This window comes from Salvelinus sp. IW2-2015, linkage group LG20, assembly GCF_002910315.2.
Source record: "Salvelinus sp. IW2-2015 linkage group LG20, ASM291031v2, whole genome shotgun sequence".
NCBI classification, from domain to species: domain Eukaryota; kingdom Metazoa; phylum Chordata; class Actinopteri; order Salmoniformes; family Salmonidae; genus Salvelinus; species Salvelinus sp. IW2-2015.
This window is the reverse complement of record NC_036860.1, coordinates 75,224,183-75,236,913: the sequence shown is the minus strand read 5'-3', so window position 1 is coordinate 75,236,913 and position 12,731 is coordinate 75,224,183. Positions and strand designations below refer to the sequence as shown.

Sequence of the window (12,731 nt, the reverse complement as noted above, 5' to 3'; positions counted from 1 at the left end):
CCGCCCAGGGAAGTGTGATCACAGTTAAACCGATCTGGACCTTTAATTGTCCTGATCTAGTAATATTATATTAGAAGTCCTTCTCGCCACAATTAAAGTCATACGTTTTATCCATGTCAAAGAAATTAATGTCCGACTTGATAACTGGTTGAACCCGGCACGTGTATAACTGCAACCAGTTACCAAGTCCGACTACTAGGCACACTAGCACATGAACAGCTGTAATAGTACTTCAAGATGTTGCAATATTGGTGAGTGGGCCTATGCATAAAAACATTTCGTTAATTCACTCACACTTTTTGGAGACTGAATTTGAGTGTTGCTTTGACCATACACATCCCTCATCACTAGCACAATAGTAAAACATCCAAGCAGTTGGCATTTCACATTCATCTTATTTTTCCACCATAAATGTATATGTGGAGTGGACAGTCCTAAAGATATGCTTTTGACTTGCCTGTTACAAGCCCGATTACCTACTGGGCACTTTCCCTTACCGACTGGGCACAGGTCCCCACCATATAGCATATAAAACATGTCATAAGCCATGACAAAATGTGTACAATTGCAGGAAATTCATTTTAAAACTGAAAACTGAGAAGAAATACTTTAAAATAACCACTCTCATCGACTTTACTATTCAAAGCCATGCATGTTATCCCACAACCAACACTGTAAATGAAATATTTGTACTCCTCTTTGTATTGGAGCAGTGCATCGCTTTATTGAGTTTCAGACAATTAACAGGCCCACTTAAAAAAAAGATACTCAAATAGGATGTCACAACATTACAATGAGTAATAAAAAAGGGCTTTAAAATTTACACAAAACCTGAAATAAAACAGTAATCAGACTCAACATTCCCTTTAAGATCCTTGCTAACCCACAAGGTGGCGTTGTGCACAATGCAACTCATGAAAAAAATTCTTAGGGACAGCGATTTTCATCCATAATAGTCACAGTAATAGATTGTTCAAATAGCGTGTATTGCACATGTGTATACATATATGCAGTTATACACGTGAGTAGCAATTAGTATAAACACATTTGTATTGTCGCAACAGGAAAGCATTTGAAAGAACACATGAAATTAAGGAATGTGCTTTGATCAATTCAAAACGTCTGCATTAGTTATGACCAGAAGAGAGAAAGAATATATTTAAAATATAAGGTAAAAGACGGTCACATATTCAAACATCCAACCACAGAAAGTGGAGATTGAAACACCAGCGCAGTGGAAGGACACAATGTAAGAGACACACTTCTCTTTCCAAAGTCAAAAAATATACAATTACTCTTTGAACCTTGATGATCATAGGTCACTACATATACACAACGTATGAAATATCAATAAATATACATTATTTACTGAATAGCAAAATAGTGTGGCAGCAACAATAAAGCTATCTTCAATGGTGGATAAGTCGATATAATTTACACAGACTTGGACGTCTTCCAGTATCTGTTTAGACAGAACATATTTGCATGGTTGCCACTTGTAGTAGTTGTTTTGTCTAAGGCAACACACAAAAACATTCCTCTATTCTGAGTAGACTTTCTTGATTTGAGTGTTGTTTTTTTTGCTGCCCCTCCAACATACCCACAGGAAAAAAGCTCTGACCTCCAAAACACACATCAGTTCAATTAAAGAAAAAGGGTAATCTGTCATATGCCATCTCACCCACGGGACAGCCCAATAACCCTTATATATGCCATACAAGGTGGAGGTACAAAACTATGCACCAAATCTCAAATGGTCAATGATCTACATCAAAACATTACAAAACAAGGTCACAGTAGTCCCATGTACTGCAAGCACCCCCCCACATACACCATAGCCACATGTAAAAGGAAGTAGGAACTGCTGTGTATATTACATATGTGAGTACAGTGGCATCCACCAACAACTTTGCAAGTGAAGAGTGTTTCAATTCCTACCCTGGTGACATGATTGTGACAACACTGTGATTAGAGTTCGGTCAAATGGCGAATGCCTTTTTTTTCTGTGACATCAGGTCACATGTGCTCCGCCTGTGAAGTAGTACCACTGGAGAACAACACAGAAAGAGCAAACCATGGTCGGTATGACAACGGGAGCTATGACGTAAAAGGGGTAGTTCACTCACCATTCAAAGTTTCAGACCTCGAAGGTGCTCTAATGTCAACATGATTCCAAGTCCCACACCATTGGTTAAGTAGATCCAGCTATACCGTGCATTCGGAAAGTATTTAGACACCTTCACTTTTTCCATATTTTGTTACATTACAGCCTTATTATAAAATTGATTAAATAGTTTCCACCCCTCAATCTACACACAATTCCCCATAATGACAAAGCAAAAACAGGTTCTTGGATTGTCCTTTTTTTTTTTTTTTTTACGTAAAAATCACATTTACGTAAGTATTCAGACCCTTTACTCAGAACATTATTGAATCAACTTTGGCAGCAATTACAGTCTTGAGTATTATTGGGTATGACGGCACAAGCTTGGCACACCTGTATTTGGGGAGTATCTCCCATTCTTCTCTGCAGAGCCTCAAGCTATTTTCAGGTCTCTCCAGATGTTCGATCGGGTTCAAGTCCAGGCTCTGGCTGGGCCACTCAAGGATATTCAGGGACTTGTCCTGAAGCCACTCCTGCATTGTCTTGGCTGTGTGCTTGGAAGGTGAACCTTCACCCCAGCCTGAGGTCCAGCGCACTCTGGAGCAGGTTTTCATCAAGGATCTCTGTACTTTGTTCCGTTCATCTTTCCCTCGATCCTGACTAGTCTCCCAGTCCCTGCCACCAAAAAACATCCCCATAGCATGATGCTGCCACCACCACGCTTCACCGTAGGGATGGTGCCAGGTTTCCTCCAGATGTGACGCTTGGCATTCAAGCCAAAGAGTTCAATCTTGGTTTCATCAGACCAGAGAATCTTGTTTTCTCATGGTCTGAGAGTCTTTAGGTGCCTTTTGGCAAACTCCAAGCAGGCTGTCATGTGCCTTTTTACGAGGAGTGGCTTCCGTCTGGCCACTACCATAAAGGCCTGATTGGTGAAGTGCTGCAGAGATGGTTGTCCTTCTGGAAGGTTCTCCATCTCCACAGAGGAACCATCGGAGGTGACCCAATTGCTCAGTTCTCCCCCAATTGCTCAGTTTGGCCGGGTGGCCAGCTCTAGAAAGAGTCTTGGTGGTTCCAAACTTATTCCACTTAAGAATGATGGAGGCACTGTGTTCTTTGGGGACCTTCAATGCTGCAGACATTTTTTTGGTACCCTTCCCCAGATCTGTGCCTCGACACAATCCTGTCAGAGCTCTACGGACAATTCCTTTGACTCATGGCTTGGTTTTTGCTCTGACATACCTGTCAACTGTGGGACCTTATATAGACAAAAGTGTGCCTTTCCAAATCATGTCCAATCAATTGAATTTACCACAGGTGACTCCAATCAAGTTGTAGAAACATCAAGGATGATCAATGAAACAGGATTCACCTGAGCTCAATTTCGAGTCTCATAGCAAAAGGTCTGAATACTTATGTAAATAAGGTGTTGCTGTTTTTAATTTTAGATAACTTTGCAAAAATTCTAAAAAGACCAGTTTTTGCTTGGTATTATGTGGTATTGTGTGTAGGTTGGTGGGAATTTGTTTTTTAAATACATTTTTAGAATAAGGCTGTAACGTAACAAAATGTGGGGGGGGGGGGGAAATAAGGGTTGAATACTTCCCGAATGCACTGTACACTTGAATCCCAAATAAATGGGAAAGATGATCTGATTTCAACATTTTAGACAGTGCCAGTGTCCAACTTTCCCATTCATTTGGGATTGGAGCATAACGCTTGATCTACTTGAGATTACAAAATGGAAAAGTCATAGACAAATGACAGGGCTGAAAACCTCTAATAAAACTTACATTTTGGATTGAACTAGGCTAGCCCTTTATGTTTCATATGAAAAAGGGTAACTAGTGAGGGAGTTAGGCGTTGACACCCATTTAACGTTCATGAAAACATCGTCACTGTATAGTTATTACAGTATGTCGATAAGTTCAATATACAGTTGTATGACAAAGGGACAAAAGTACGTTACGATGATGAGTGGACAGGTAGAGAATTAAATATATGATTACAGGGGAAAACTCTATAGAAATAACCTATTCCTTAATGATAGTTTTTTTTACCTCAATAAAGAGGACAGATGCAGAAGACTTGGTCAGTGTTTTGTTACATTGCTTGAAATAAAAGAAAATGATCAATGTAGACAAACTCTGCACCACACATTATCTGAGAGTATGCTGGTTAAAGAGACTCTCCGGTACTTTTGGATACTTTTTAACCGGTAGTTCTGAAAGTTGTGCTAACGAGCAAAAAGTGGCCCCCAACAGTTGTGTATTACGTCACATATGTGCAGATATGTGCACCATGTCATTGATCTCTCTCTGCTGTAGGTGTACCATGTACATTTCGCTAGCTGGCGAGGGGCAGAAGCTCATTGGTTCTACTCAAATTACTAGGGGGTTGGCCCAAGTGGGGGAAAAATATAAGGAAAATGCCGCAGCACAGCATCCAAAAACAGTGGCTTTTAAACTAGGGATTGTGTAGCTAATTGAAGTAAAACAGTAATTCTGCTCATAGATTATGCATGTATGAACTACACATTGACACATCCAGCCCAAAGCGGGAGGTTTAAAAAATACTCCGTAGTCGCCAAAGTTCCAGAGCATGTCTTTAAGGGAGGTGTCGGTTACCATTCTCTAGTAGATATACTTGATTTGTATGAATTCCTCAAGCATGATGATTGTGCTAATTCCCACTGAAAAAATATATATTTTCCAAAGAAATCTTAGTATTTAATTTGTTTGATCATATGTGTCAAGTGCAAACACTTTTCATTGATTGAGAAATATAAATATTGATGACAACAACGGAGACCAGATAAAACAGCACCTGGACACTAAGTCAAACAAAGGGTTTATGACAGCTGACAAGTGGGCAACAGTTTCGAGGGATTGGGGTATTGCAGTGTAAACATCTTAAGTGGTGCTTGCTCATGGTTATTTGCCAAATGAGATCGATCCACATATCACCAAATCACAATTTCTGTTGTCTTTTTTTTTGTGTGGATAAAACAAATGGCACTTAGAAAAAAGGACAAAACATTGATAGCAAAACTAACACGATGTGTGCTTAGAGGTGGCTTTAACATGAAATGTTTTTTGTTTTTTTACTCTTCTCAAATGTAATATTCATATCCAATTTGATTGGATTAACACTTATTGTCATTATTCGTATACATCTTATATTTGACAAATTTAAAAAAAGTGACCAAGTTCAGTCCTTCCTCTCTAAATAAATGGAAAAACAATGAGTTCGTTATTGAACCGTCTCAGGTTGAGGGGTTTGCCAGAGCAGAACAGGATGCAGTATTTACAAGTGACAGGAAGTGACATAGCAAAAAAAGTTGGTCGTTGTAGCGTTCAAATTTCCTCACAATCATACTGCCAGCCGCATATGTACGGGTCGGGATTGATAAAGGACGCAAAAAAACCCTCAGTTGTTAAGGCCACACTGACCTTTGACCTAGAGTATTACACAAACCCAGAAAGAGAGGACATAGGAGAAGAATCCTATCTCTGCTCTCTCTGCGGAGATAGCTAAAATGGTGCATTCTCTGGAGGACATTAAGGCATTTTGAAAGAAACAAACAAGCAAACAAATATACAAACAAAACAGACATGAGAGTAACAAGTGTGTGGATTTGTCTTTCTGTCCTGTGTTCTGCTAAGTGGTGGTGTAGTTGGTGTTAACAGGGATATTTAATATAAAGGCACCAAGTTCTTCTAAAAACGTCTTTCTCCAGTCTCGTGACCACCACAAGTCTCCCAGTCGCAGCAGCAAGCGTGAGACACAAAGTTTATAATCCAAGCATTATTCCACAAAATCCTTCCTCGTCCAATCCATGGGCTTCCATTGCACCAAGCGGTAAATTTGATTGTGGGTATGCATGTGTCCTTTTTTGATAGTCCAAACTAAGTAGAACGGTAAAACCACCTCAAAATGCATTCTGTCCCATACAAAGTGGAGGGAGCTGAGGCTTCAGGCTGTATTGGAGAGATATGTTGTCTCCTTCAGCCAGTAAGTTCCCCTTGGCAGGATCCACAGCTCGACCTCCACTCCACAACCACAGCTGATATCGGATACAGTGAAAGGAATATACATATCATATATGTTTGTGTGCTTCTTTGAACAGATTATTGAATAGACGCACGAGAATACCAAACGACAGACAAAATAGGAACAGAGGTACGCATGCTCTGAAAGGAAGAGCATTATTCATTGATACAACCCCATTGTTGTTCCGCTGTTGGGAACTTAGTGTGTATAATATAATGCGGGTGTGTTTGAGTGTATTTGTGGCTGTTGAAATATTTTTGCTGCTTGTTGGCTTTTTCAGTTCTAATGTTCCTGAAAAGTATAAAGTATGACAAGAAATGTACAAAGCTTCTCGGGCCTCATAGCCGAGGTACCCTCCTGGATCCACTGCCTTCTGCTTACAAAAAAAGATTCAAAGAAAAAAGCAAGACACACAGGCTCCTCAAAAGGTCCCGCCTCTTCCTGCTTCTCCACCAATCACGCATATCCGCCGTTGCCCCCTTTAGGTCAGTGTGTGTGTTCCCGCCTCTCCTCTCCCACACTCACACTTTAACAAACTCACCTCAGTGAGTTGGAAAGGGAGGCTAACACAAGTCCATCATTCCTCAGAAAATGGAAAGAGGTGAGGTGAGAGCTGGAAAGAGGAGAGGATGACAGGAGAAGGCTAGTGCCAAAGGACATGGAGATAAAGGTGTTGCGCTGTCGTGACAACTCTCCGTTTCCTCCTACAAGACAGGCTCCTCTTCCATTGGCTCTTCTGTAGACCTGCAGGTACACCAAATAGGAAACGGCATGACATTAGCCACTTAAATCATGCCAAAATAAAAGCCCTTGCCAACGAAGGTCGGGCAACATGTATATGATAAGTCTCAGTGGAACTTCAGGCCCACAGCCTTGTGAATGAATCTGATATCTTAAAAACAGCCATTCCAAAACCACATAAAATCCCCAAAAGAGTGAATGGTGCAGGTGTTTACCTGCTGGTCTCCGTGGAGACGGTGGAAGCGGCGGCCTGCTCAGTATCCACGGTAAGCGATGCCATGGCAGTGACCGTGTCGGCCTCGTCCTTCTCTCTCCGCTGGGCATCCATTAAGGACTGGCCCACCGTGGGAGCCAACCTTTGGAGAGAGCTCCAGTGTTTACCTGCAGGGAGAGAGAGTCGTGTCAGTTTTAAGGGTGATGTGATACACATTGCGCAAACAACTAAGTGCATATGTGCAGGTAAAACACATTGATCATTTTAATTTTAGCGAACTAACTCACTCTGTATCTCGATGACCCTCTCCAGAGAGGCAGCAGCTTTTGGACAGGGCTTCTGTTGCAGGACAGCCTGTGGCAGGGGGTCCAACTGACAGAGAGGGTGAGACGGAGTGTGCGAGAGAGAGTGTCGAGGGAGGGAGAGAGATCGACAGATTGGGATGTAAAAACAAAGAATTTCCTCTGAACAATTACATCCATCTCTACCAAATGGCATGTAGTGTATGTGACATCACGCCACTCTCCCCTCCTATAGCAGATAATGTCATACCTCATCGCCGAGCAGGGCCGCCACGCAGGACTCGGAGGCGTCACAGATGGCCGTGAGGTCGTGACCTCCTTCCAGCGCCAGGACCACACGTCCCCCCGCCAGCTTCATTAGCTGCTTGGTGAGGTGGCCGAAACCTGAGGATGGTTCAACACTGTACTGATCCTGTACTGAGTATAATCTGAGTAAATCATGAATTGATGTAAATAGGAGAGGTCTGCACGGGAATTTTAGTTTTGTACAGGTTTATGAAGTAAAGGCCCCATATGATAGGAAATAATTGAGGTACTTCAATATTCCTATGGAGTCTCTGGCTTTTCTTCTAGTGGTTAAGTATTATTCTTCCAGCAGGGGGTAGTAGTGTATATACAATTAGCTGGAGAACCCTCCTATAAAAGCACACACTATGGAAAAGGCTTGGCAGAAAAACTGACACGTAAAGACAGAGTAATGTTCAACTTACATTTAGCAGTGACGTTGTATCCTCCCAGAGGGGACTGGTGGCCCTCCACGGCATCAAACCCAGCGGACACTAGGACCACGTCAGGGGAGAACTCGTTGGCTATGGGCATCACCACCGTCCTGTATAACAGACAAGATGGAGAACGACATTTTAATTTCTTACGTTTCCAAACCATCTGCAAGAACTAAGCAGTGCGCAAATTGCTAAATAAGCAGAGCCTGCCTTCACCTGAAGGCAGTCAGGTACTCCACGTCCCCCATGGGCGGTTCTACACCCCCTGTCCAAGCGATGTTTGTGTTGAAGCCAACACCAGGTCCAACCCCCACCTCTTCAGGAGCCCCACTGCCGGGGAAGAAGTTTCCATCGTCGTAGCGATGCATGGAAATGTAAAGTACGTTGGGGTCGTTGTAAAAAGCCTGCTGTGTCCCGTTACCATGGTGAATATCCTGGACACAGAGAATGGATATGTGAACAATAATACATGACCAGCATTGATCACATAACGTATGGTATATGTTTTGTTATCATGACAACACTAGCACATAAAGGGCCTCGCTAACAACATATGACCCACTCACCCAGTCCACAATGAGTATCTTGCTCACTCCTAGTTTCTGCTGTAGCAGCTTGGCTGTGATGGCCACTGAGTTGAAGAAGCAGAAGCCCCTGCAGACAAAGACAGACACAAAAGACATCCATTTTTCTTTTATCAGCAGAAACAGGGAGATTGTTTAAGGGCACTGCCCAGTAGCTACTCAAAAGGGACGCTTGTACCAATTATTGTATCAACCATCGCACACGTCATGTCTCTATGGAACTGAAACAAACTCCCTTGAAGCCCCCTAGCCACTCCCCTGCCCCAGCTCTACCCATGATTCCCTGGGTGTACTCACATGGCAGTGGATTCCTCAGCGTGATGGCCTGGTGGACGCACCACGGCAAAGCCGTTCTGAAATGGAGAGGAGTGAAACAGTTTGTGAGAAAATGTTGAGTAGGCCTATCCATCAACAAAATCAAGTGATTAAGTGCTTATTGATCAGGGTACTACTGTGTCCACCCATTAACAAACCCACAGGGTATATTACATGATTATTACATATTGTTCATTTTAAATTAAGGTGTAAGGTTGCCCCTGACAACTTTCAATCAAACAGTAGTGGAACGGAGAGAGGCTGGTAATTGTTACCTTCAGTTCCCCGGCGGCCACTTTGAAAGCCAGCTCGATGACGCAGCCAACAGCCATTCTGACAGCGCCCGAGGAGTGCATCTCATTCCACACAGTGTCACTGTCCACCTGCAGAGGGCAATAGAGAACACACTCATCCCCACCCTGCTACAATTATTTTAACACTGATAACATGATGACACTGCTGTAGGTGATGTAATACTCAGCTTTGTGCTGCTTATGTTGAACGAATATCCTACAATTAAATTGCATGACATTTTCTGATACTGTATTATTATCGAATCTCTACCTCTAAATAAAATGCAAATGTAACTCCATTATAAATGGATGGATGGATGACTCACCCCAATGCCTCCACAGGGCAACACAGCATACATCTTCTGACTGATTGGACCTTAAGGAGCCAATCAGGGAGCAAAGGTTAGGTTGTAGTTTAAACAAGTAAAACACTATTTAGCTATATTTCAACATTTTATCACACACCTTTTAGCAGGGAGTTCTTTTCCCAAGATGCTCGGGATACAGTGCATTCGAAAAGTATTCAGACCCCTCGACTTTTTGTTAAAGCCTTATTCTAAAATTGATTAAATGTTTTTTTTATTTTTTATTATCAAGCTACACACAATACCCCCTAATGACAAAGCAAAAACCTTTTTTTTGTCTACATAAGTATTCAAACCCTTTACTTAGTACTTAGTTGAAGCACCTTTGTCAACGATTACAGCCTTGAGTATGACGCTACAAGCTTGGCACACCTGTATTTGGGGAGTTTCTCCCATTCTTCTCTGCAGATCCTCACAAGCTCTGTCAGGTTGGATGGGGAGCGTCGCTGCACAGCTATTTTCAGGTCTCTCCAGAGATGCTCGATCGGGTTCAAGTCCGGGCTCTGGCTGGGCCACTCAGACTTGTCCCAAAGTCACTGCTGCGTTATCTTGGCGGTGTGCTTAGGGTCGTTGTCCTGTTGGAAGGTGAACCATCACCCCAGTCAGATCCTGAGCAGGTTTTCATCAAGGATCTCTGTACTTCGCTCCATTCATCCTTCATCATGTGCCTTTTACTGAGGAGTGGCTTCAGTCTGGCCTCTCTACCATAAAGGCCTGATTGGTGGAGTGCTGATTGGACATGTGGAGTGCTGCAGAGATGGTTGTACTTCTGGAAGTTTCTCCCATCTCCACAGAGGAACTCTGGAGCTCTGTCAGAGTGACCATCGGGTTGTTGGTCACCTCCCTGACCAAGGCCCTTCTCCGCCAATTGCTCAGTTTGGCCGGATGGCCAGCTCTAGAAAGAGTCTTGGTGGTTCCAAACTTATTCCACTTAAGAATGATGCAGGCCACTGTGTTCTTGGGAACCTTCAATGCTGCAGACATTTTTTGGTACCCTTCCCCAGACGTGTGCCTCGACACAATCCTCTCTTGGAGCTCCACGGACAACTCCTTCGACCTCATGGCTTGGTTTTTGCTGACATGCACTGTCAAATATGGGACCTTATATAGACAGGTGTGTGCCTTTCCAAATCATGTCCAATCAATTGAATTTACCACAGGTGGACTCCGTCCAAGTTGTAGAAACATCAAGGATGATCAATGGAAACAGGATGCACCTGAGCTCAGTTGAGTCTCATAGCAAAGGCTCTGAATACTTATGTAAACAAGGTATCTTTTTTTTTATACATTTGCAAAAATTTCATTATGGAGTACTGTGTGTAGATTGATGAGGAAAATCTTTTAAAATCCATTTTAGAATACGGCTGTAACATAGCATAATGTGGAATAAGTCAAGGGGTCTGAATACTTTCCGAATGCACTGTATAATTATTWTTTTTTTTTTACCATCGATGTCTGCAAGTCCTGTTCTGCTCAGCACCGCACATAGAGTGAACTCACTTTGGTGTGTGTGTGTGTGTGTGTGTGTGTATGTAGTCGACGACTCAGTCGCTGCAGTGCTGTTTTGCAGCTGATCTAGTCACCCCCCCCTCCCTCCTCTTCTATGAGACCCAGCCTAGCTATGAGTCACCCAGACGGGGGTGGACGGGTGTCTGGGGCCCTTTCCCCTCGACCATCAGGTCTAAAAATACCCCCCTGCGCCTGTCAGGGGAGCTAAGCCTTCAAACAATCCACCTGACTGCGTGTGAGTGTGTGGGTGGATGGATGGATGGATGGGAGAGGGAAAGTCACTACTTTCAAGGATGCTTGGGGCAAATATTGTTTCCACCATTCGAGCAAAATGGCTAGGGAAACACACATGCATGCGTACACACACACAAATATATCTGAGGAGTAAAGACATGAAGAGATGAGGTTAGGCACCTAAGAGCTTCTTGCTGTCTAGTTTCTGTCTGTTGAGGGGACTGGTGCCATACAGCAGTGTGTGGTATTCTGAATGCACAGTCTGGATCTCATCCAACGTGGCCTTCCTCCCCCGAATCCTCTGTACACGGTAAAGGAAAACACACGTAGCACACAATACATCAATTTCATTCAGGGTTATGTTGTATTGCTAATTGAGAAGTGATTTTTAAAATGAACTTGAACTAATAATGGATAAAGCTCATTCTCATCTCCACATATAGCTACCACTCGCTTGTTTAAGTTACTGAGAAGAAATTCTCTTTGGAAATATGGAACGGAGCTGGTTGCTATTCAAGCTGTAGTGTGCAGGGAGCCCTCACCTCACAGCGGCCCAGCAGCCCAGTCTCCTGCAGCCGGGACCACACACTCTGGATGCGGCCGGCGTGCTCTGGGTGGATGTGGGTGTTCCCACACATACACTGGTGCTTCAGCATAAAGGTGTCGTACACCAACCCTGAGATGATAGGAGAGGCAGAGAGAGAGTGGAGGGAGAGAAAAAGAGAGGGCGAGAAAGAGAGTGCAAGAGACAGATGGAAAGAAAGCGATGGCGTGAGAGATAGAGAGAAAGATAAGGGAAAGAAAGAGAGAGAAAGATGGAAAGGAGAAAATGTAGCTTTTCAAGGCAGGGTAGGAAGAAGACCAACCACAGGGCAACCGCTCTTCAACCTCTCTCTCAGAACAAATGGTGACCACACCGTTCATAACCCAGCAGGTCAGAGCATAATAAGACCATCATCTCTAATGGCTTTTTTCATGTTAGGACTGTTGGAGACGTTAATGATTCCATGGTGGAGGATGGCTCAATGTCATCCTGGTTTCATCAGATCCAACCCTGCAGGCTCTCGCRATTATTKTTTTCTCTGCTGAAATAATTACYCCCAGGCAGGCTGCTTGCCTCAGCCCTTATTGGACTAGTACAGGGGCTCCTAAACTTTTTCACCCAGGGGGGCCCCCTTCCAGCATTGGGGAACATCCCGATGGCCCCCCCCCCCCCGCATGTTCAGGCAACCATGTCTATTTAAAGCTTATTTCCTGCAATTCTACATATTTTGCTATTGGTTGCAAAGACAATT

General features: G+C 43.3%; 1 protein-coding gene across 1 annotated transcript in view; it reads right to left on the bottom strand.

Moving 5' to 3' along the window:
- Positions 1-4,586: 4,586 nt before the first annotated feature.
- LOC111980101 (histone deacetylase 5-like) overlaps positions 4,587-12,731 on the bottom strand; it is a 52,070-nt gene continuing 43,925 nt past the window's right edge. The window contains 12 exon segments of the mRNA XM_070449642.1: positions 4,587-6,901; positions 7,114-7,279; positions 7,400-7,484; positions 7,665-7,798; positions 8,125-8,243; positions 8,353-8,570; positions 8,703-8,790; positions 9,018-9,073; positions 9,311-9,418; positions 9,655-9,704; positions 11,617-11,737; positions 11,979-12,112. Coding sequence (XP_070305743.1) covers positions 6,862-6,901; positions 7,114-7,279; positions 7,400-7,484; positions 7,665-7,798; positions 8,125-8,243; positions 8,353-8,570; positions 8,703-8,790; positions 9,018-9,073; positions 9,311-9,418; positions 9,655-9,704; positions 11,617-11,737; positions 11,979-12,112 — 1,319 coding nt within the window. The 3' untranslated portion in view covers positions 4,587-6,861.